Source organism: Mirounga angustirostris, unplaced genomic scaffold, assembly GCF_029215605.1.
Source record: "Mirounga angustirostris isolate CCGP_5_RB_7025 unplaced genomic scaffold, mMirAng1.0.hap1 SCAF_15, whole genome shotgun sequence".
NCBI classification, from domain to species: domain Eukaryota; kingdom Metazoa; phylum Chordata; class Mammalia; order Carnivora; family Phocidae; genus Mirounga; species Mirounga angustirostris.
In genome coordinates, this window is record NW_026991723.1 from 90,187,071 (window position 1) to 90,212,645 (window position 25,575).

Here is a 25,575-nt window from a genome sequence, read left to right on the forward strand (position 1 = left end):
TCCACCCCCTCCCTCATTAAACAACAAATCACGGACATCGAGTCACTTTACAGGTTTCTTTTTAATAACTGCCTCTTCGTTTTAACTAATAATGACATAATTAGTGCTCCAGTACATGGGTTTCTGACAGCTTACCTAACTATCCCTCTTATTAACAGAGTTCGGGTTGCCCAGACTTTCGTGATGCTCCCTCACATCTGTTGTTCAGTGTCTGAGGGTTTCAGTAAAATCAAATCCACAGAGTGAGGTCACTGGACCCCAGGATTTGCGGGGTTCACACCAACAGTGCCTCTGTCTTCCAAAAAGTTGTGCCTTTTTATATTCTCACCAATTGTAAACCCAAGTCTTCCAATCAACCTTGTGGCGTAAATGTTGGGTTGCTTGCTTGTTCAGAGCTGTTTTCCTGTCACATGGGGAGACAGAAGCCGAGCTGGGGGTGGCCACGGGGGAGCAGGCAGCTCCAGGAGCCCTGGGCGCACAGAGGCCTCTGCAGAGAACCCTCCGTGGACAGTGCCTCTGCCAACTGGAGCTCCCTCAGATGGGTTTACTGAATTCTCGTGATGTCTTGTACTTACCAAGAATGCCTTCGAGAAATGTGAACTTTCCGAGTTAGCTCAATTACCGAAAAAAGCCCCCAAATGGCTCTTTAGCTACAAAGCAGAAACCGTGATGAGCTTTCCTGTTGTCATTTTTGGGAGAAATCTAGGCCTATAATTTCATTTTTCGTGATTGGTATGCGGAAAACAATGTAAAGTGAAAAATGTTTTTCTTGAATGACTGCATAAACACCATACGGCACAGTGACAGTCACTGAAATAAGGCTACGTGCTGTATTAAGGTATTGTGTTGCGGGTTGAGGCTTTTAGAGGTGCCCTCCGCCATTCCTGCCCTTGGCGCCACAGTCCCTACATATGCACGTGGGTGCAGGGGCAAGCAGGCAGGTGCTCACTCTTACCCAGGAGCCACGACCACAGCTGCAGATTCAGCCTTATAATACGTCAAGAGGTGGAACCCAAAGAAGGAATTACCTGAACAATTCAGTTTAAATTAAAAAAAAAAAAAAATCCATGCAAGCAAAAGCATTTTTCATCCTGAGGTGTCCAGAGTGTTTTTCCATGCTAATCGAACCAGAGTATGACTATTTAGTGTTTTCACAAGACTACTAATAGGACTAACACTGTTTTTCATTACTCATCAGAATACTCAGTTCCCTAGCTTCATGTTATGGGTACGATTTTTGTTATTGACTCCTGTCAGTGGCTTCGGGATTTTATACTGGAGGAGACCCACTTGAAAAGTGTCTTTATTGAAAACTTGATCCTCCCGGGGTGGCACATATATATTCGTGTCTGTTTGCATACACATGTATTTATACGGTGTATCTGCAGAATTTGGAGGCATGTATATGCATGTTTTTATATTTGGGGCGCAGGACTCTTTTTTTCTTCGTAACTAGAGGTGACTTGGGCTTGTGCAGCATTTCCTGGAAGTGGTGTTGGTGGCGAGGGTGGTTCTTGCTTCTTCCTCCTTTCCCCTCCTATCCTCCGGAAGGCAGACTGGCATCCCTGCCCGCCTGGGACCACCTTGGGACAGGCCTGGAGAACTGATTTCAATATTTTCTCTCCTCCTGATAAAATATTTATTGAAACTGTACGAGCCAGGAGTCCTCGTCTGGTTCAGAAATTGTTTGCCTACAAGCACGCTGACCTGGGGTGGGGGGGTGCGGCGGGTAGCCAAACAGGACCAGAGAAAAGAAATCAACAGCAGCTTTGGATTATACAAGAACTGTGGCTTTGCAGGGAGGCCGTGGGGGCTGGAGGACGGGCCCCTGGTGCAGAACCATCACTGCTCCAAAGGCTAGAACAAATGAAGACTGGAAAATGTGCTGGCTTTTTGGGCTGCGAACACGTTTTTAGTGGTTAATGTTTTTATGGCCATGTTCTTTGTGAGGAACAAAGCTGCTCCCTGCAAAGATGGACTACCTGAACGTTGTTGACAGCAGAGAGCAAGAAGAGAAGTGAGACTGATCTCCTCAACCCCCCTAAGGCTGGAAAGCTTGGGAGGGCAGGGGGGCTGGGGAAGGTTCTGGAAACAGGGCGCAGCCGGGGCACTCACCGTTCACGAGGCCGTATTTCTGGGCCAGGAGGGCCGCCTGCAGACTTTTCCCACTGCCCACGGGCCCACAAAGCAGCACCCGAGGGGTGAATGGGGCATTAGATCGATGGTTGGTTTGGACATAGGTCAGAGCTGGAAAGAGAGGATGTGAGGATAGTAAACTCAGGTCCTAAAGGAAGGGAAAGCAGCTTACAGCACCTGTGCTCAGGCTCTTCTAATGGCAGTGATTACTCTCACTTACAGGTGGAAACCCTCTGTGGGGCAGCGAGCAGCCACGGGGCGGGGCCGCGGGGAAGGGCGAGGATTTCCGATTCAGGCCTGGGCACAAAGGCGGACGGGGCCGTGGATCCCCAGAAGCCACCCTCGGAGCACCGTCCACCCTGCATGTCCCTCCTGGTTGAAGGGGGGCGGGGTGTGCTGTCGGGTGGCTGGTCCCAGGACAAAGGACGCACACTGTTGGGTTGGGATGTTTCCAAACTGAATCCGGACTGCGCCTCTAGCCTGAAGCCCAGGACCAGGCCGGTCTCCCAGTGTCAGATGCAGACTTTGATAAATGCTTCAGGCCTTGCAGGGGCCTCACGCACGGGGACTCCTGAAGGACCCAGGAATTGGTAGAGAATAATTTCAGCTGCGCTCCAGTGACCCCAACTTTGTCGGGAGTCTCCAAAGAGGCAGTGATCAAATAGGTCCCGGGAGTGGGCAGATGCAGCCGCACGCCTGGCCCATGGCATGTCCCGGCATTTGATGAACAAAGAAGAAGGGACACATGGGGCCAGCGTCCCCAACACAGAGGTGGCTGCACCATGGCGGGGGGGGGGGGTGCTGGATGCCAAAAGCTACAGAACATCCAACAGGTCACCCTGACCTGAGCAGCTGAGGAGGCAGTTATGGGGCAGCTGCTTGGCACCTGCTGAGGCCGAGGGCTGGTGCCAGCTCCCCAGCCGCCCACATCAAAACAGGGTCTCCCTTCCCAGCCTCGCCTCCTGCCACGGACCCAGACCATCCTGCACAAGGTCAGCCATGCACGGCCCTCTGAGGGTTGTCCTGCTCTCAGATGGGATCCGCCCTGGCAAGGGGCTGAGCCACCATGACGCCTTCAGGGAACTGGCCCCCCTAAAACAAGGGACAGGGGCTGCGGGGTTTGCCAACCTCGCACCCGTGACATTTGGGGCACATTCATCAGGTGCCAGGAGCACACTTCTGAGTTGTAACAACCACAAATGTCCCCGGGGTGGGAGTGGGGGCAAACAGGAAGCGAGAAGCCCTAGGATGTTCTCTGTATGGATTTTGACCTCTCGAATCTTTGTAGGATATTTAATTGGAAGGATCATTATAGATAACCATAATTCCCCTCGTCTTTAGAACTAAGGGCACAGGTAAGTTAATCGACTGTCTTAAAGGTTGTGATATTAATCATCATCATCATAACATCATACACACCAGCTTGTGTTAACTGCTAAGCTAAACACTCTGTGGGCGCCATCTCATTCCATTGGTGCAACATTCCCACAAGAGATGTATTATTCTTGCCCCATTTTGCAGAGAACTGGCAGGGCTGGGGGGACTCTCCCAAACCTGCTGCCTAGGTAACATTTTCTGCCCCCGAGAATAAGCTGGAGGAAGCCATTCCAGCCCACCAGAACTGCCATGATCCGGCACATCCGAAATGCACAAACACTACGGGCAAAGCAGCCTGCTTACAAATGATGCTTAATTTACAGTAAATAACTAAGTTAATTAGAAGTAATGATCCCCCAGATAGTCTCAACATCTAATTATTCTTTTTAAAAATATGTGGTCGCTGGATGCACTGCAGAGAGATTAAAAAAACAACACAGAGAGAATTTTGCATTCCAATTTTCAATTTATCTGTCTGCATTATTAATTAATAATAATTAATATGCAGACACTCACATTTTTATTTACAATTCCAGGCATGAATTCTTTATGAACGATCATATGAACTTTTAAATTTAATTAAGTAATTTGGAAGTAATTAATGTGTAAATTCAGAATCATGCCATAAGATAAATGTGGTGGTTATTTATCTTCAGAGCACAGTGCTTGCTACTAAAGATCCTTCCGAGATGCAAAACCACTGGAAAACGGTCTGGTATCCACAGCCTGGTTGTTTTAGTGATATTTTCTAGACATCCCCCCACGGGTTGACTGACACCCTCGGGGAGTGAGGCTGTGCCGTCCCTGGGATCTCAGTGGAAGTCCACAGCAGGTGGGGGCCCAGGGAACAGCCAGGCCAGGGAGCTCAGAAGCACCTCCCCACCAAAACAAAACTTTTCTTAAAGAGATTTGAGAGAATATACCAAAAAGGGCCGTTGTCAATGGTCCAGTATCTTAGACAACTGCGCCGGCATTTTTATTGTGTCATTTACCCGGATTGCATAGAAGGGGATACTTGGATGTGGAGACTATTATAAACTACAGTTCAGCTGCTCTGGGATAGAATGATTCTAGCTTTCCCTGGCCTTTTTGGACAGGACGATGAGTCCCAATAGCAATGATGTCTGACATTACTGAGCTCTTCTCTGTACCAGCTGCTGGACTCACGGCTGTGGATACGTGATTTGCAGACTCCTGTGTAATCCTCACCCAAGCCGATGAGGAAGACATGATTTTTGTTCCCATTTTAGGGACGACAAAACTGAGGCCAAGAGAGGTAAGAGAGTTGCCGGAGAGCACACAGCTGATGTGTGGTGGGGATGAGATTTGAATACAGGGCCCCTGGCTCCAAAGTCTCAGGGCTCAACCTTTACCTACACACACACACACACACACACACACACCTGCTCCAGCCACTTTCCGTGAACCTTTGTTATTGTTCCAACGACAGTGCAGTGGTGGGCGTGGGGCTGCTTACCCCTGCCCTAAATGGACTCAAGACCTGAGTCGTGTTGGGGGTTGACACTGGGATGCGGAGGGTTGAGGTGCATGGGGAACCCACTCCTGTTTGTGTTTACCCTGGTAGAAGACGTCCACACATGGCTGGTCAGCATTGATGACTTTCAGGATTTGGGGGTAAGCGGGGAGGATCCTGATGATGTTCCTGTGATATTCCAGCAGTTTCCGTGCCGTCTCCAGCTCCGAGATGCCCCCTGGCACCATCAGTCGGTTCCGAATTTCAGATTCAGAGGGCCAGTCAAAGGTGGTGTGATAAATCTCTGCAAGGGGGAAAGGTACGTGGTCAGAGTCACCTGCCCAGAGGGCTCCGAGGCCACTGCTGCATCTGGCCAGAGGTGAGCCATCTGGGGGCCAAAGCCTGTGAGGGTCCTAGGGGTATTCATCCCCCCTAAGCTGTGCAGGATGTGCTTTGGCTCTGGAGCTGCTCTTACGTCTCTATTAACAATAACAAAAGGATGAGGGGGCGCCAGTGTGGCGCTGTTGGTTGAGCGTCCGACTCTTAGTTTCGGCTAGGGTCGTCATCCCAGGGTCGTGGGATCGAGCCCTGCATCGGGCTCTGTGCTCAGCGCAGAGTCTGCTTGGGATTCTCTCTCCCTCTGCCCCGCCCGCTCGTGCTCTCTCTCTTTCCAAAACGAATAAATAAATCTTTAAAAAAAGAACAAAAGGGGACGCCTGGGTGGCTCAGTTGGTTAAGCGTCTGCCTTCAGCTCAGGTCATGATCCCAGGGTCCTGGGATCGAGTCCCTCATCGGGCTCCCCGCTCTGCGGGGAGCCTGCTTCTCCTTTTGCCTCTGCCTCTCTCTCTCTCTATCTCTCGTGAATAAATAAATAAAATCTTTAAAAAAAAATAAAAAAATAAAAAAAGAACAAAAGGATGAGGATTCTCAGCACAACAGGAAGGACAGTTGTGGCTTTTGAGTGCTCACTCTGCTGGGCCACCTGCATACGCTTGGCTTCACAGCAGTCAGATCACAAGGTAGGTCTCACCCCAGGTACAGGTAAGGAAACGAGTCTTGGCGATGTTAGGCAACTCATCCCACATCACACAGATGGAAAGGGCGGGGCCGGGGTCCATAAACCCAGGGCTGTCTGCTGCCAAAGCCTAAGGCCAGAGTTCAAGGGCCCCGGGCCCCTGCTGAACTGCCTGGTCTTCGAGAGCTGAGACCCACCTCAACCAGCTCAACATCTCCAGGGCTCCTTCTTCAGCCCCAGGGACCTCCAACTCCTCCTCTGCTGGAGTTTATCACCTGCCAAGTGACTTCCTGCTCCCAACCCAGCCTGCAGCATCTGAGCCTCTGTGGCCCCCATGGGGCCCTCTGCAGGCACCCCAAGTGGAAAAGGCTCAGTAAACGGTGGGTGATGATCATGGATCACCGATCGTCTCTGAAACTCCATGGAGTGGGGTGGGGCTGGAGATGGCATACCTCTCGTTTGAGGGTCGATTCTCTTCCCCAAGTTTCTCTCGATCAGGACAGTGTCTGGAGCGCTCAGCACAACTGGACAGAAAAGGAAGACAGCACCACCAGGCACGTTGGGCAGCAGGTCCCAGACATTTGAATCTCGTGGGCTGAAAACTCGGCTTATGTCTCTCTTGCTGTGGAATAACACTAACACAACCACCATCTTCCACCCCCAAGAGTCCCATAGAGTGATCGCGGCACCAAACCACGAAGATACAGTTTCAGGACAGCGGGCAGCCCACACTTGCACAAACATTCACTGTAATAACACTCCGAGGAATGTCTTTGTGCGAAATGCTCTTGCCATATTTTGGACTATTTCCTAAAGTTTCTCAGATGTGGGATTCCTGGAACAAGGAACCACCAGGGTCAAACAAAACCCCATTCTTCTAAGAGCAATCCCCAAATGCCTTTAGCTTTATGAAAAATTCAACTATGTTGTCCTTGTTCCTGCTGGGTCTTGGATGGTACAGAGCTGAGGGTGGGCGCTGGGAGCGGGTGATACAGAGCAGGGTGCTCACTCATGGGGTGTGGGGACTGCAACCCTGGCCGGAGGGCCCTTCGCAGGCTACTCACTGACATGTCTGGGGGTGATCCCGAGGGTCTGGATCATCAGGGCCTGCTCCCGAGTTTCAGGGATGCCATCCAGAATCCAGCCCTAGGCAGAGAATTTGGAAAGGTGCTCATCTATTTTTACTTTTTAGATTTTTTTGGAATTATAAAAGGAATAACATAGCTTTATAGAAAAACTAGAACTTTTTAAAACAAAAGAAAGTAAATGTTTCTGATAGCCACATCACCCAGCTTAACAAGTACTCTCTACTATTACATTTCCTTCTGAATCTTACATTTATGACTATAATCACAACATAGATATTTGATGTCCTGATTTTTTCCATCACACATTATGGCTACCAAAACACTTTCTCATATCAGCACACCTCTGCATTGCCACAATTCTCAGGGTCTACACAACGTCCCACTCAGTGAGCACGCCATAGTTGCCTAGCCACACCCCATGACAGAACATTTCAACCGCCAGCAACTCCCGTGATCGTAATCATGTGATGAACAGCTTTGCGCGTATGGCTCTTTCCACATTGTGGATTATTTCCTAAAGAGAGCTTCTTGGATGGGGGATCCTGGGAGGAGGAACCACCTGAGTCAACACGAAACCCCACTTTTCTTAAGAACAAGCCTCAGGGCGCCCGGGGGGCTCAGTTGGTTGAGCGTCTGCCTTCAGCTCCGGTCATGATCCCGGATCCTGGGATCGAGTTCCGCGTTGGGCTCCCTGGGTCTGCTTCTCCCTCTGCCCTGCTGCTCCCCCTGCTCGTGCTCACTCTCTCTCTCTCAAGTAAATAAGTAAATTTTTTTTTTTTTTTAAAGAGATCTGGGTTCAAATTTCTGTTCTGTAGCCAACTTGTTCCAGGGCTGAAATCTCTCAGGCTTCAGCCCCTTCTGGGTACAGCGAGGGAATTGGTCTAGCATATTTATTTTTATTAATCATTTAAGTCCAATTGTGAAGGAAACACATGATTGATGTACACTATGTGGAAGATACTGGAAAGCTGAAATGAGGGCGCAAGTCACTGATAACACCACCGGCCCAGACTAGCCACAGCTAACACTTTGCTGTAACTCCTTCCAGCCTTCACATACTGGTATCTTTCCCCTGGGGGGGAACAAATCACACTGTGCATACTACTTTGTAGTCTGTACTCTTCATACAGCAAAAACATTTCCGGAACATTCTCCCATGTGACAAAATGCTCCCCTCCTGGAAGCTCATAGCTGCCGAGCACCACATGAACTGACCTGACAAATGTTAACCAATCTCACATTGTTCATTTAGTTTCATTCCTGTTTTGCACCATTATTTTAAAAACCGCTGTAAGTACATCTTGATGCACACAGAACATCCTAGAAATAGATTTCTATTTTTTAATTAAATTAAATTTTTTAGAAGGGGAGAGGGGCAGAGGGAGAGGGAGAGAGAGAATCCCAGGCAGACTCCCCGCTGAGCATGGAGCCTGATGCGGGGCTCAGTCTCATGACCCTGAATCATAACTTGAGCTGAAATCAAGAGTCAGACGCTTAATCAACTGAGCCACCCAGGTGCCCCCTGAAAATAGATTTCTAAAAGTTGGCATCTTCTTTTGTGACTTTTGATACATTCTGCCATGTCGCTCTACAAAACTGCCCCGGCCAGTTTATGAGTCCAACCTCAGATCACTAGTTTCCCTGTATCCTTGTCAATGTCTGGCATTATCTTGGAGGAAAATCTGTCCAGCAAAGTAGAGGATACCAGTGCTGCTTTAGTTTACATTTCTTTGATCATTAGTGAGGCTCCATATTTTTTCCACGTGTTTATTGGTTATTTGAATTTTTTTGTTTCCAAAATGCCAATTCATACCATCTGTCAAGTTTCCTCTTAGGGTTTTGTCCTTTTATTTACTTACAGAAGTTCTTTACATAAGAAGAATTAACCCATTTTGGCAAACACTACCACAGACCCTTTGAGGCAAACAATGCTGCCAACATTTTCTACAGTCTGTCTTTGATCTTCTAATTTTGTGTAGGGGCTGTTTTAACACGTAAGTTTTGGGCCATATCGATTCGTGCTGTTTCCTCTTTGGATCTGGCATTGTGTGGCTCTGCAAAAAGGCCTTTCCCATTGCAAAGGCTGATAGATACCCACTTGCATTTCAGTTGTGTTCTCTTAGGATTTTGCTCTTTAAATGTTAACATTTAATAGAGCCACATTTTATTTTGAAAATGACGTGAGGCTGTGAACTAATTTGTCTCCTTTTGGCTCACCAAAATGTCCCAACCTCGTCTAGGAAACAGCCTATCTTTTCCCCTCTGAATGTCATTTTTGTCACTGTCTGAATGCTGACACCATGTTGGCTCTGGCATCTTCCTGCCCGTAGACTCTAGAATCACCTTCATGCTATTAAAAAAAATTTTTTTAAGTAGACTCTACACCCAACGTGGGGCTCAAACTCATGACCCTGAGATCATGAGTCACACACTCTGCTGACTGAGCCAGCCAGGCGCCCCCTCACACCATTTAAAATGTTGTTTTATAATGTTTGTTACATCTAATAGGATATGTTCCTCCTTCTTTTTTCTTGTTTTCAAAAATGTGTTCTTCCAAGTAAGCAGCAAAAATATTTTGCAAGTTCAAAAATAGAAATTCCACTAGAACTCTGGAATGACATTAAATGGATACATGTATGAAGAATTGACATTTTCACAATCTCACTGCCTTACCTTCCCATTTGTTTAAGTAGATTTTTTTTATGTCCCTCAGCAAGGTTCACATTAAACAATTTCTAAAGTCCTTTCAAGGGCCAGGAGTCTAGAGTTACACACACAGACTTTTTAATGGTTCAGATTCGATGTCCAGATCCACTAGGTAAAGTGAGCTTTGCAAGAGTGAAATAAAGCAGCAAACAGCTTCAGGTCTGCCCTCTGCAGCGAGGCGGTCAGGTGACCACTCTGGAAGCTGCGGTTTCTGACACTGGCCCCCAGAAGGGCACCACCTGCCATAGACCCCTCCCTCATGTCATTCGGAGAACTTAGTTGCTTTAAGCTCAGAGGATGGACCTGTGGGGGTGAACTCAGAGTCAAGGTCATTTATAACCCATAACACCTGATTTACATAACACCGTGTGTTCCTAAAAAGGAACTAACCAGAAAAGGGCCTGCATTTCTTCAATATTAAAATATTTAGGTTCCAAAGGCCTCCACTGACAGTTAAAAAGAAAAAAAACTAAACAAATTTACAGAGTAAAGAGTGTTAGAAAAATCAGGCACGCTTTCATTAATTTCTTAAATTATGCAGGAAAACACGCAGCTGATGGAACCCTGGTTTCTAGAGCTAATGAAGCAAAAGTGCAAAAAAAATTTTTTTAACAGCCTTTTGCTCCCTCAAGTCCTTGTTACAGCCAGCCTGGAGCTGGGCTGCCACTCTTGAGCAGAGCAAACACCCACGGATGTGCACCCCACCACGGGACCCGGGAGGCACCACATCTGAGAACTCCCCGCTCGCAGCTCTGGAAGCCAAACCGAAATTTTCTGAACTTTAGCTACATTCAGACCCCCTTATTTTTTCTTTATTTGGAGGGAGGGGCGGGGAGCCCACTGATTGCTTCTGGCACCAGGGCTGGGGATTGTTTCGAGTTCCTTTTTGAAGCCGAAAGAAGGCTGGAGCTCCGTCTCCGCTCAGCACCAAGAAAGACCTCTGCTTTTAATATTGCATTAAGGAGCAGTTATTATCATCTCATCCATAAACTGCAGCTCACATCAGGATGTGGTCCAAAGCTTTTAGAACCATTCAGGGGAACAGCTTTCACCGACTTCTTGCTGGAGAAAGCGGGCCTTCCAATTACACGGGAAAAGTGCAGCAAAATGAGGAACATCTCCCTAATTAGCCTGGTCTCACCGGCATCACTCTGGTGTGGATGTGAAATTTTTAAAAGAAGGTGGGGGGCTCTGAAGTGAATCCCAAGCTGCTGGCTCTCCAGGGTTGCTCTTTCAGACTCCAGGGGATGGTCTGATCACCCAGGTACTAAGGTCCCTGAGGGACCCCTTAGGGCAGCCCACACTTGGTGGGAAAGGCAACCATGGAGATCCCTCATCCCCACATGGGCGCAAGTCAGTCCTCCTGGGAAGGAAGGCTAGTGACCGAGGCCTCCGCAGCAGGGAGCGTAGGGGCCTGGGGCATCCTTAAGATGGAAGCACCAGGCTTAGCGCTCGGAAAAGATCTTCCTTCCCAGAGCTCTGGCATTTATAGAGGTTATGAGCAACTACCCATTTGCAGGATGGACTGCACTTTCAAGGGAAAACGGCAGCTTTGGTTGAGGGCAAGTTAATGGCTGCAAATTCTGGCAAAGCAAGAAGTCATAAATCAGTAAACAGCACCTGGCCAGTGCCATGATGGGACACTCGTTAGGTTCGTGGGTCTGACTACCAGGAGTGGCTGGATGCGGAGGTATCAGTCAACCCCTAATTAGAATACATTATCCATCTTCCTGACACTTCAGTGAAATGTCTATTCCACTCTGGAGCCGCAGCTTTGTTCTGAGCAGGTTAATTGATATTCTGATGCCTTCGCTCGCCATACCCCCGTGGCTTGGTTCTGTTTTATCACACATCAAAAAGGCCGTATGCTCAGGGCACTCCATGCAGCAGCGCAGAGCTAGAGGTCCGCACAGCTGTGAGGGGTACGGTATCACAGGAGGGACAAGCACCGAGCAGATGTCACAGATGAAAAAAAGGGAAAGAACGCAGCCAGCCAGCCCAGGGAACTTGGCGAGGCCCAGCAGAGCGCGGCCCGACGCTGAGCGGGCTGTCCTGCTCTGTGTGAACACTGGCCTCTTCTGCCCTCCTGACTATTATTAAAGCACAATTAGCAACTTCACGCCGTAAAACTCTTGCCCTCTGGGTCCTCTGCTTTTCTGATGCATTGCCCCTGGTTTCCTCCCCTTTCCTCTGAAGACCAGAGTCGGGTGCTTCCCTTGGGAGGCCCCTTTGCTGGCTCCCAGCTCCAACTGCAGATGCAGGAGGCTCCACAGCAGACGTTTCTGGGAGCCGAATGCGGATTCCTCGTAGTCCTGAGGGGGCCATCTGAGGCTGAAGATTTGGACCTGACGAATCGGATTCACTCAGCTCAAGTCCGAACCAGAGGAAGCATCACGAGATGCACCACAGACCCACCAGCTATCCCTCTTCTTTCTAATGAAGTATTCTGTGATTTCCCAACATACTCGAGAAGGAAAAAAGAGACATATTTCCAGCCAGAAAGAAATGCAGCTAGGGGTGCCTGGGTGGCTCAGTAGGTTGAGCGTCTCCCTTCGGCTCAGGTCATGATCCCGGGGTGCTGGGATCGAGCCCCACAACAGGCTCCCTGCTCAGTGGGGAAGCCTGCTTCTCCCTCTCCCTCTGCCTGCTGCTCCCCCTGCTTGTGCTCTCTCTCTCTCTCTGTCAAATGAATGAATAAAGTCTTAAAAAAAAAAAAAGAAAGAAATGCATCTGAAAAGTTTGAGTTTGGCAAACTGATGTGTTGCAAAGGCAGTCTGTGAGAACAAGGAGACTATTTTGATAAACACGCAAAAGTTGACATCGGATTGCCCCAGTACCAGTTCCTTTGGTGTATACAAAACCACGGACGCCTTAGCCTGCCGTATCATCTTAGGCTGCCTTCCGTGTCCAACTCATCTGAAGGATGACCGACAAGAATTTTTATTTCAAAGTTGAACTTCAACCAATACGCAACACCTGCTGGCATTCCTGACCACACACAAGTGTACTAATGGAGCAGAACGGAGTATTCCTTAACTTGCTCCCACACACAGACTCTGCACCAAGTCATGCCCTGGGCTCTGCCTGGCCTTCTGAGCCCAGCCCAGCAGCAATGCTCCTGCTCTGAAAAGGCTGGACGTGCACGAGTGACTCCTCTCAATAACCAACAGTGCTGAGTCCCACTCTTGCTCATCAGTGACACAAGTGTGGCATTCCATACAAACATGCAGATCCAGGACAATTGGTACTCCTAGGTCTGTAGGTTAAAAGACCAGCGAGCTCCAGGGTGTTAAAATTTGGTATAGCACAGATGTGCATGTTACCAAATAGCTAAAAAAATATATTTTAAAATCAAATTCACATTAAATGTTGCTGGTGCCCCCGGAGCTGCTCTGCAGAGGAAAACCCAGTTTGAAGGCCATCTGGTTCTGTCCCCAAATGGACCAGTCCCATCCCATCTCCAAGGCAGGGATGACACTGAGATAGCCCACGACAGAGATAATGCACTTGATGGGCTAACATCTCCTTCTGAGGTTCAGGCACAGTGGCTCTGGTTGGAAATGAATGACATGGATAATCCAACAACATTCAGTTAATGGAGCCATTCCTCTCCAACATTTCACAGCACGTCTGTGGTGTGGTCACACCTCTTCAGAAATAAGACTTGCCCTTTAGGGTGTCAGATTATCTGCTGGTGAAAAGCAGGGGCGTTGGAATCAGCCTGTGCCACCGCCAGCCAGGTGACTTCCGACCAGTCACCTCAACCACCCCCCACCAGCCTTGTTCTCCTTATCTGTAAAGTGGGGCAATAATATCAGTCTAGCCCATAGTTGTTGGGATAATTAAATAAGGACCCTAAGCAAACACCCACAAAATAAGCATAGTGTCTAGCAACAAAGAAGTGGCTAGTTTTATCATTATAATCTTGAGAAAGGTGAACTAGGTTTTTTTCTCTACCTACTTGCAAGAAGGAATCCTTTTTAAGTTTGTACAACTTTTTTTGAAGATTTTTTTTTAAAGATTTCATTTATTTATTTGAGAGAAAAGGAGAGAGCATGTGCGTGCATAAGAGCTCAAGTGCAGGGAGGGGCAGAGGGAGAGAGAGAATCTCAAGCAGACTCGGCACTGAGCACGAAGCCCAATGCGGGGCTCAATCTCACGACCTGCAGTTCATGACCTGAGCCGAAATCAAGAGTCAGACGCTCAACTGACAGCCACCCAGGTGTCCCTTTTTTAAAGATTTTATTGTTAAGTAATCTTTACACCCAAAGTGGGGCTTGAACTCATGACCCCAAGATCAAGAGTTGCATGTTCCACTGACCAAGCCAGCCAGGCGTCCCAAGTTGGTAGAAATTAATATAAAGGGTTCATGTAGAAAGGTGATCCCTTGGAAAGAAGAAAAACGGGCATTCCAGATAGGAACTGAGGAAAGCTTTCCAATTATAGAGGGGAAATGCATTTGTATTAGAACGAGGGGAGTCTGGTGAGTGGCCTCGGCTACAGTGGACCCGTTCCAGAGTGCTTGGGACCACTTGCCATCGCCTGGCCCAGGGGCCCTCCCCAAGGGCAGTATGCTCCTCTGGAAATGGGTAGGAGCCTCACCAGCCACAGGTTGGGGTCCAGCACATGGGTAAACAGTCATCATGTTTTTACAGAGGGGTAAGATCCATTCATTCATTCACTCCCTCATCGATTCATTAATTCATTAGGGTGTTCATCCACCACCCTGGGCTTCTGTATTGGACAGGTCAGAGTGTCTGCTCCTGGGGGGATGAACTGTCACCTGCTGCCCCAAATCTGTCTTAACCCATTTCCTCTCCCAGCTGGCCCTGACTTGTACAAGGCATTGAACGTCCTCTGTGAATCAAGAGGCATGGACCAGGTGATTCTAAGTAGGGGAACTGTTAAGATCTATGGTCCAGGGGTGCCTGGGTGGCTCAGTTGGTTAAGCGACTGCCTTCAGCTCAGGTCATGATCCTGGAGTCCCAGGATCGAGTCCTGCATCAGGCTCCCTGCTCAGCAGGGAATCTGCTTCTCCCTCTGATCCTCCTACCTCTCATGCTCTCTGTCTCTCATTCTTTCTCTCTCAAATAAATAAATAAAATCTTAAAAAAAAAATCTGTGGTCCAACAAAGACATCTTAAAAGTGAAAGAGTGACTAGCACATTATTAATAATCATGCATGAAAAATAGGCAACAACAGGACGAGTGACTGGCCTGCCTCTGACGATCTTTGAACATTACGACATAATTTACTTCCAGCCATGCAGCCTGCTTCTCCTACACGATTCTGCCAGCTCCCTGAGATCAGGAAAAGAAGGGGGGACCCCCATGCGGCAGTAGGGGCAGCCACTGGAGAGGGGCTGACAAGGAACCTTAGTCTGATCAACAACTAAAACCACTCCTCTCTGGGGAATTCCCAAGTAGAGCGCACCGGCCGAGCACTGCGTCCGAGCTCGGGTACCAATGCCCCTGGCCTCATTCTCAGAGGCTGCAGTGTCCCCCCACCCACAGACCCAAGTGGCTCCTCAGACCTCATGCTTCCCTCTCTGTGCCAGTCCACTGAGCCAGGCACAGCCCCAAACCAAGGCAGCCGGCCCTTGTTCCTGCCTCCCTGCAAGCTGGAGCTCTCCCCTCGTCCTGGGACCCCCATGCTGCCCATCTCTCCCCTGGGACCCCCATGCAGCCCATCTGGGCCCCGGGGCAGGGAAAGCACTGGCCATGGATGGAGCTGTGGCTGGGTCCAAATCTTGGCTCTAATCCTGCAGCTTTGTCATCTCAATGAGCCTGCCCCGAGTCTCAGTGCCCTCGTCTGTACAATGTGGGCAGTAAGAGGTCATCAGTAACAAGTGTGAAGGTCAAGTACCTGGCCCCAAGGAGGCGCTTCACGCACACCCACTCCTTCCTCTCCCCCACCAGCAATCGGGGTGCTAGGGCAGCCACATTTCCACAAGACTTAGAAAGGCTGAATCCACAGAGGGGTGACTTTATGAAGCTGTGAGGCCAGGTCCCACAAGGCGGGCAGTGCCCTGCGCGACACGGGGCTGCACCTCCACAAGGAGCCGCTGTCCCTCCGGCTCCCCCGCCCCGCCCCCATGGGATGCTGGCCCCTCTGTCCTTCTGTCTCCCTCGAGAAAGCCCCCTCCCACCCTTACTCCCTCTCTCCCAGTCAACGCGTTCTTCTCCCTCAGCTCACTTCCCCAGGGGCATTCACTCCCAACACACCGGGAGGCCGGGCCCACTGTTCATGTCTTCCTAAACTCCTCTCACCTCAGTCCTCGATCTGCTTCCAGAGACTAGACCCCCTTCTGCTGCTCCAGGAAAAGCCCAACCTAACCAATTGTTGCAAAGGAAATGTGAGAACATCCATCATGTCTTCAGAGAATGAGAATTCACCAGTCTCGGTGCTAGCGAATGCCACCAAGTCTCAGTAAAGAAAAGGCACACCAAGGAAATACCCACTTGCTCTCGTGTTCTGACCAATACTCTGATGTGTAGTTAATGGTAGAGGTAGTCTGTTTAATAATTAAAGCTGGGGGTAGTGACTACGTTACAGATTACAGCTAAAAACCACCCGTGTGACTTTCCATATGTCGTTCAAATCCTACAGACTGATGGCACTGAGCCAGATGGGGACCCTGGGGCCCCCACCTCCCAGCTGTGTGACTACTTCCTGTCTGCGAGGCAGGCAGAGCTGGGAGCGCCCGCCCCTGCTGGTGTTTGGGGTTCGATGTGGGGACGCACATGAAGGGCTAGCACCATGTGAGGCTGACGCGGGTGCTGGAGAAGTGGGGGTGCCCAGCGTGCGTTCCCGCCTCTGGCACACGCCCTGCTGCTCGTAGCGGGTGGCTCACTGAGGAACCAAGGAGTGAAGAGTTTCAGAAGGAGGGCACGAGGAGCTGCCGCCCTCTGCTCTGCCCCCTGGCCGGCGTCTCTGGCTCTCGGGAGGCAAGCCTCAGGTCCACGGCCAAATGGGCACTCAAGCCGGCCCAGGTGACGTGCTGGTGGCCCCACGTCCAGCCCTGTTTCCAGCCTCACCGGGCCCCTCTCTCTGCTGGCGCCGAAGTTACGGCTGCTCAAACATCAGACTCACGGCTGCATCCCGTCCCCTTGTCTTTCCTCCCGTCTACAGTGAGAGGGATGGTCACGTGCACCTGCCGCCCGCCGAGCACCCGGGGGGCTGCTGCCCTGCGTGCATACAGCCGGGCCCCGCATGCCGTCCGCAGGCCCCGCATCACACCCACCGGCCAACCATGGCCTCCAGCGAGGGGCCAGAAACCCCCCCCAGAGGAGGGATCCTGAGGGTGTACTCACCGGCTCCCCCGGAGCCCTGCCTCGCCATGACGCGTGCCGTAAGTTTTCCGAGTGGAGGCCAGACCGCCCCTCCGATGCCCTGCAAGCCTAACCGTGTCTGTGCTAGAGGTACACACAGCCCCGGGGCTCCGCAGAGCTGTTGATCAATAAAACCGCGCTCCTCGGAGGACGCGCGTGACATCCATAAACCCGTGAGTGTCAAAACAATGGCAAGAAAATCCTGTGTTCCTCCCGTCAGAGGATGAACGGTGGGTGATGAATGCCAGCCCGATGGCACCGCGAGGAGAAATAAAACAAACAGCTGGTGGTTCTGCGGCCCAGACTCGGGCTCCTCGACTCCGTCAGCATTTCCACTATAAATACTGACTCGCATTATGGGCAGGGAAGCATAAAACTGTGCCTAAAAAGGGAGAACGATAAGGGCTCCTGAAGCCTGCCAAGTAAATTTGAAACTTAGGGTCCACGATCAAAAGTATGCCGCCTCATCCCCTCCTCTCGCTCAAAATAACTGAGAGCCTCCAGGACACTAAGTGAGATTTAAAAAAGAGGTCCTCCTGGGAACACAAAGTATAATTTTGCATTCTGTGTGCGGTGAGCATCCCCCAAGGGGGGCGTGACCCTCCTCCCCGAGCACCGAGCTCCACAGAACTTCTTCCTGCCTGGGAACTTGGGGAGCGAGGTCAGCGTTTGGTGGACCAAAGTCTGGCTTCTGATGATGACACTCTTTCTTCAGGCCAAGGAAGGAGATGATGTGGAGCCAGATGTTTTGAATGTGACAGACTTCTGGAAGGTCTGTATTCCTTTAGATAGCGCACGGATCCCTCTTTTGGATCCACAGCGGGTTTCTGGTGCTGCGGCCTCCTTTTCGGCCAGAGGGGAGGATTGCTGCTCTGGCCCCCCACCCGCAGCGCTGGCCCCCCACCCGCACCCCTAGCCACATGCCCATGAAAGGAGGCACTGTTTCCTTTGTTCTGTTTTGTCCCCAACATGACTGAAAACAGGTTATGGCAAACAGTAGATGCCCATAAGTCTTAGTTGTTGACACCTTCGTAGGAGAATTGTGTGGCTCCCATCAGAAAATGCCTCAGAGCTTGGCACAGTGTCTGGAACTACAGACAGTGACCTGGGTGCGGACGGGGTGGTGTCCCCGCAGGCTCCCCTTGGGCGCACCAGGGGCAGACACAAGGATGCTGAAGTCTAGTGTCCGTTCAAGTGCAGCGTCCCCTTGGCTGGGGCTCTGAGCATCATGGTTTGGGAAGCAGAAAGACCATGCTGTGACAAAGAACACGACTGGGGAGGGCACCGACCCGCTGAGCCCAAGGGGGCCAGTTCCTGCCTCACTCATGATAAAGATGCCTGCCCGAGAGCCCAGAGCAGCCCTCGAGGGGAACGAGTTCTATGTGCTTGGCTTCTGCTCGGCCTCATGCTCGGCCTCCTTTCGAGCTAGTCCTCATCGGGAGGTGAGGACTCCATCCCAAGTGGAAGCTCACAGAATCAAAGAAAAACCAAGGTGTGTGGACAGAAGCAGAGATGGACTCCAGCTGGTTTTTAAATTTCATTGATTCTTTTTTTCCCTCCAGCCCTACATTTAAAAGACTGCTAATTTTCATCCATGCGGGCGGTGGGATGTTCCAGAACTCACTTGAGTAATGATGCCGATGGCGTGCTGGGCGGCAGGTCACGCGCGCCCCCAGAAGTGCGCCGGACTCCAGTGCAGTGAAGTAGGAAGGAGTAGTCTTCTCCCGCCCATATGTGATGTGTTTTCACCTGCTCCTCTTGCATGGGAAAAGCGTCTTCACCCTGCCTAAATGGACCTCAGAGCGAGGCGCGGTGCTAAGCACTTGCCTGTAGCATCTCCTTAAATAGGGAGAGCAAGGCAGCCCTGTGGACCCCAGAGCGCACGTGGCCTGTCTGGGACCTCAGAGAGCTCCCACAAGGGACGTGCTATGGCCTGGGGGGCTCTCCCCACCGGGTCCCTTCTGCCGTCTTCCTAGCTGCTGCCCGGCAGCCCAAACATGCCAGGGACAGCTCCGGCCAGCAGAGGCGGACACAAGCCATCTGTGGGGCCCATAAATCACACCCCTGATGCGCAGGGGCCTCTGCCTTTTCCTGGGTGATAAACTCCCACCGTCTGACAAGCCATGGTAATTGGGTACAAAGCTTTCCTTCTCCACCACACATCTGGGGGACGGAGGCAACCATACATCAAAACATTTCTTCTTTTTCTCCTCTTAGCCAGATATTTTCTCATCCATGACCTTCCAACTTAGTCTGGTTCTGGTGACACAAAAGTGCCTTTGTCAAAGGGCCTGGCCCAACATCACAGAGACCCTGGTGGAAGCTATACCTGTTGGAACCTGCTGTCCTGGCCACTGGTCCTCTGACTTTAGCTAAGTCCCTCTTCCATTTGGGCCTCAGTTTCTCTTTCTGTAAAAGGTTTTAGGTAGGATGACTTCTAAAGACAATGTTTTAAAAAAATTGATAAGACGAATTAGAATTCCTCCACAGGGCACAGTCACTTTTATGATAGGCCTTCACTCAATATTTCAAAATCCAGCGTCCTGGTGGCTGACCCTTGTTTCAGTTGATGAAAGAGATGACGAGGGAGGACACAGGAAATCTTGGCACAGGGTACCATGATCGAATTGGAAGATGGTTCTCAAACCTTGAGCCCTGGGGTCTTGGGGCACGATGCTACTCTCGGAACACAGCAGTTGAACCTGGTCAAACTGTATGGGACCGAGGCCAAAGGGGGACCTTGAAAGCACTGATAATGGAAACAATTTATGATGTGATGAGGAAAGTCACTAAACAGGTCTCCCCACAAGTTACCTAAAACCACGCCAGGGCAACCATCAAAATATTTTCTCCGAGAAGCCTTGGGACAAACACGTCCCTGTTGTTGAAACCGTTGTTAGGATGTTCGGACTCAACGGCACAGTCACGTTGTATTTTAAGCACCTTCCCCTCCTTGGGCCAACAACAAGTGAGGATAGGGTTTCATTGCCCTGGTGGTACAGACTGCGGACTCATCCAAATGGCGTTCTCTCATTCATGAATGTCATAAATATTTCCCGAGCCTGATGTCTATGCTGGACACCACGAGATGAGCTGGGGGTTCTGCGCTGATTGGGACAGATGGGGCCCCTGTCCCCACCCCGTGACTGTGGGGGTCTGGAGGAGTAGGACAGCAAGAGGCCGTGAAGGCATGTAACAGGGCCCCCAGCCTCCCTGGGCCTTGGCAAGCTCGGGGAGCCTCCCGAGGGAGTGACTCTAACCTGAGACTAAGGAAGGAGGAGCGCTGCCCCGCGGCGGGGTGGGGACCTCAGGCAGTGAGAAGAGCGCGGGTATATTAGGCTTCCATTGCTGGGTAATGAATGCACAGTCTTAGTGGCTTAAATGGCACATTTATCGTCTCAGTTTCTGTGGAGCAGGAGTCTGAGTGCTGCTTAGCTGGGTTCTCTGCTGGGGTCTCAGAGGGCAGCAGTCAAGGAGAGAGCCAGGCTGTGTTCTCATCCGGAGGCTGGACAGAGGAGGAATTGGCTTCCGAGCGCCATCAGGCTGCTGGCAGGATTCCCTTCTGTGCTGCTGTATGATGGGGGCTCTGGTTTCTCACTGGCTGGGGGCTGCCCACGTGGGCCTCTCCAACACGGCAGCTTGCTGGTCATGCCAGTAAGGAGGCTCTCCAGTGTTAGATCATGTCACATCATCACAGGGATGACCCGTCCTCACCTCTGCCCTCTTCTGTTGGTCCTGCTCCCACTCAAGGGGAGAGAGTTACACAAGGTGTGGACACCAGGGGAGGAAAACTGCTGGGGGTCCCTCCCCTCAGTGTGCAGAGGCCCTGAGAGGGGCCACGCAGGTGAAGCTGGAGGACGTGTGAAAGGAGCGGGCACCAGGGGCCAGAGGGACGAAACTGGGCAGCCAGGCGGGGTGGGATACAGCGAAGGTTCTCAGCAGTGGAGGACACCGTAACATTTGTTTTAAAAAGAAAACCACTTCTGTAGGCATAGAATATAAACATCCTTCCAAGGGGTGTTCTTTCATGGGAAACTTAACGTCAGTTGCCTCCAGGAAGGGAGCACATGGCTGGGGGGCAGAAGCGTGAAGGGACTTGGGCACCTTTTGAATTCTGAACCATACAAATGTATTGCAGTCAAGAAATAAATTCGTCATTTTATGTTAAGCAATCCCTGCGGCAGCAGTATGAAGAAGGGGCCAGGAAGAAAGCAGGGTAGCTGCGAGGATGGATTAGGACCAAAAGAAGGAAAGGGACCTCAGTAATCCAAACCCTGGAAAGCAAATGTGACTCTGAAGAAGTACGATTTAGCATCTCTCTGGTATCAGAGCCTTTTCCTCTCAAATTTCCTGAACCCACTGCCTCATTTCTTAGCTTTCCTCTGCCCTTAGAGACGTGGTCTGAAGAGCTCTCAGATATCAGGACCTCGGCTGTCCCTAAAGAAAGGCCATGGGTCCCCAACAGGTAGAGCCCACCTCCTTTTCATCATTCCAATACAAAGTGCTAATTTCTCTTTCTCTGATGCATTTGATGGTCACTTCAAAGAAATTCTTCAAAGAGATTGCATTAGACCAAAAAAAAAGGAAAAGAGAAGAAAAAAACCCCAACATTAACTACAGAATCCTGATGGGTTATGATTGCATTACTTTTCCCTGAACGCTATTCCCTGCTTCCTTTTTGTGCTCTAAATTACCAATTCTGGTCCCTGTGTAGCTAAATAATAATAATTACCATATAAATGAATATGCATATGTGTCATTTTTCTCCCCAAAAGCAAGAAAGCCTGTTTATTTTGGATGAGGGTTTGTTTTGTTTTTGAACAACCAAAGCACATAATTAGGAGCCTCACCTCTTGCTCTTGAAATCCTGTCTCCACCGGGAAGAGATGAAAAAGGTACTGGATGCCCCTTGAAGCTCAGAAGAGATTTTAAAGCAAATTAAAGGAGATATTTCTCTGCTCTGCAGGTTACAATGGCTTGGACAGGATCAGAATCAGACTGTGAGGCCGGAGGGGCTTCAAAGCTCCAGCCACGCCTGTCCTTGTACGGACGGGGAACTGGGGGCTCTTGAAGCGAAGCACTCCCGGGAGGGACACTGTGCATTGGCGAGACAAGAACAGAGTGGCCAAATCACAACTCCGTGTTGGCATTTCTGTTCTGGGACTCACTGCGGGACCCTGAGCAGGACACACAACCTCTGCAAGTCTTAGATTCTGCATCCCTCAATGCAGTGGGGGCAGTGCCTCCCCCACTGGGCTGCTATCAAGATCAATGAGGTCACGGATGCCACCCTCGGCCCCACACCCCCATCAGTGCTCACCATCGACGGTATAACGACTGCAGTCTCGATGCACAGGGCCCTGTGCCCTGCAGTGTGGTGCAGTGAGCAAGGAGCCAGGCAGGCGCCCCACTTCCTTGGAGTCCAGACACCTAACCACCATCATCAACACAGTAATAATGACGATCACTAATCTCATTATAAATACTAAATAAATAGAATTAAATCAACCAAGAGTATTAATTATAACATACAATAGAGTCATACAGTACAATATAACTAATAATAATATCACTTATAATATAACTAACTAATAACACTAATAATAAATATTACCATCTTGATGATGGTGGTAGCTGTTGGCAAGGACCGGGGATGCTGGTCTCACACTGTTCACACCGCAGGTGCATTTGCAGAGAGGCTGAGTGGATCAAACTTTTAGATAAGCTCAAGAAGGTTTATAGTAGCTAAATGCATGTTTCAGAGACTATTCTAGGTCACCGAGGGCAAGTTTGGGACATCTAGTTGAAATCATGGAGAGAACCACCATCTTTACCCCAGAAACCATGACTTAGTGACTCATAGAGATTTTTAAAAATTACATGAACAAACCAGCCCAGTCCAGCTGGATCCTGTGTCTGGATCTAGTGCCTGGATCTCTGAGGTATGAGTTCCAGGCAGTGTCTCTCCCCAACAGAATGCACCCAATGGCCCAACCCCACGAGGCCACGCCTCTGAATTCCAGGTTGAACACTTATACACCAGAAACATGCAGTAACTTATGAAAATCACTTACACAAAATAACGCCGTTCTGTATGTCTTAAGATTGGGTCATGGAAGGATGGGTGAAGCCTGGCCCAAAGCCAAGAGGAGGGTCTGAGTGGAGAGGCTGGGTTCGCCCACCTGCCTGGCGGACCCAGTGCCTTTCTAGTCCCCCCGGTCAGCTGGGCTGCAGCTCTGGGCCTCTCCTGCACCGAGGTAGCCAGTGAAGGCCAACACCTGACCTGTGAGCAGAACAGCCAGGACACGGCAGTTCTGGCTCGAGCTCCTGGATCATGGGGTGGTTTGGTATCGTAAGCATCTTAAAAGGAAATCTGGACTAAGCGTGGGGAGATCCTGCCAGACGGAGCATGGAGCCACCCGCACTAGGACAGCAGCTTGGCCAGGGTGTGGGTGAGTAGCCCTCAGTCCTCAGGGCAAGCGGCAGTCCTGGGGCAGGAACTGAAGAGTTGCTGTGTTTAGAGCCACAGCTAACCGTCCTGGTTCCAGGAACTCTCAGCATACTGAGTTTGCCTCACATGGGAGGAAGGCTGTGTCCATCCAGCTCTGCCTTTTTTCTTTTTTAAGATTTTATTTTTAAGTAATCTCTACACCCAACGTGGGGCTCAAACTCATGACCCCGAGATCAAAAGTCACATGCTCTACTGAGTCAGCCAGGTGCCCCCGGTTCTGCTTTCTAATGTAGCGCCCATCCTGCTGGCAGTTTCCAGTCTGGGTGACTTGGGTACACTCATACCAAAGGAGTAACACCTGATATTTGGCCAAATGGGACCAGCACTGCTCTAAACAGTGGAGAAGCAGCTTAGTGAAGAGAAGAGAAGCAGACCCAAATGCTTCTAGCCTAGTGATCTGCAATGCAAGAGTTTAATTTGACTTGGCAAATTCATAATCGGTTACGGATTAAGGCATAGAGCGTTTTGTACAGGAAAGTGCCAGCCCGTTTCCAGTCATTTAGGAGGCTCTCCCCTCCCCTCTTTATTCCTGACAAATGACTGTTTCTGCATCTCCCAGATAAAAGAGAGGAAACCTTCAAAAGGGTGATCGATTGATGGGTCAGTTTTAAAAAGAGTTGATCACAGGTTGGTTGAACTGAGTATGGAGGGGGGCGGAGCCTCATTCTGCCTTCCATCCCCTCCCCCCAAGAGAGCCCCTCCACAGACCACCCCAGCCCCATCTCTGGAGGCTTCTGGAACAACCTGGCTCTCCCGGCCTGGTTAGTGGCCCTCACGGCCCTTCTCACAGCTGCTCCTGCTTTGGTCATCCAAGGCTGTCTCTAACTGCAGGTGGTAAGCTCAAGGCCAAGGGACCACCTTGCTCATGGGGGGCTGAGGCAGAGGGGAAGGGTCCCAGCAGCAAGGACCATGCAGTGTCTGTAACAGGCGCTCATCTGGGGGCGGGATGGGCTTGGGAATGGGTAACAAGACTTAAAATGAGACTATGGCTCAGTGGCATTTCTTCTAACTGCTGGAAGGTGGAAGTTTGCTTTGTGTATGTGGGGGTGAGGGTGGGGATAGGAGGCTTTATTTCACTGGGAGTGGGATAGGAGGGAGCTCCTAGACAGAGGGCAGCAGGTTGGCACCTGGACAGGGACTGGATCAAGGAAGGGCTACCCCAGGCCTATGGGGAAGGAGACGCTGAGGCCGGCCTCTGTTGAGACTTAACCCAAGGGGCTGGGGGTGGGAGTGGGAATTGGGTCTGGAGGAATGAGGGCTCCCCCCTCCAGGCTGGACATGGAGCCTGAGCCCTGCCTCACTTTCCTCCTATAGGACCTTAGTTCCTCCTGGCTCACTGGAGCCAGATGACCCCTAAACCTCACTGCCCCCATCCCAGAGGATGGGCTAGATCGGCAGGACAGTGGACAGGGAGCCTGGGGAAGTGAGGGAGTGTGGGGTGGGTCCGTGGTGAGCAAGGGGGGAAGTTGGCTTTTTATTTAGAACTGAAGAGAAAGGGCAGAAGTGTTTGTATGATCACGTGGAAGTATCATTTAGAACAGGGGTCAGGAAATTATGGCTCCTGAGCCTAATCTGTCCTGCTGCCTATCTGAGTAAATAAAGTTTTACTGGGACAAACCGTGCCCTTTCATCTATGCACTGTGATGGCTGCTTTCATGTTACATCAGAGTTGAGTAGTTGCAACATGAAACCATATGGCCCACAAAGCCTAGGACAGTTACTATCTGGCCTTGACAGAGAACATTTGCCTACCCCCAATTTAGAACGGCCTCTGCACTTTGGGCACTGGCCTGTGCTGGGCGGTGGAAGACCATCATCTCACCGTGAACAACCCGAGGTCGAAGGAAAATACACTGTTTAGACCAGACTCTGAAACCCAGACCACAGCTGATCTGTGGCTCTCCTGTGATTTAGACTCACAGGGCAGGACGGTGCA

At 50.5% G+C, this 25,575-nt stretch overlaps 1 protein-coding gene across 5 annotated transcripts in view; it reads right to left on the reverse strand.

Annotated features, from left to right (window-relative positions):
- AK8 (adenylate kinase 8) overlaps positions 1–25,575 on the reverse strand; it is a 115,822-nt gene that overhangs the window by 68,040 nt on the left and 22,207 nt on the right. For 3 of the 5 annotated variants that reach the window (XM_045883417.3, XM_064580133.1, XM_064580134.1), the window contains 4 exons: positions 7,067–7,148; positions 6,455–6,526; positions 5,091–5,291; positions 2,116–2,247 (listed from right to left, as the gene is read on the reverse strand). In XM_045883417.3, the coding sequence (XP_045739373.2) occupies positions 2,116–2,247; positions 5,091–5,291; positions 6,455–6,526; positions 7,067–7,148 (487 nt within the window). Of the gene's footprint in view, positions 1–2,115; positions 2,248–5,090; positions 5,292–6,454; positions 6,527–7,066; positions 7,149–23,202; positions 23,361–25,575 lie in introns of those variants that run through there. The other 2 variants (XM_064580135.1, XM_045883419.3) reach the window with 2 other exon arrangements.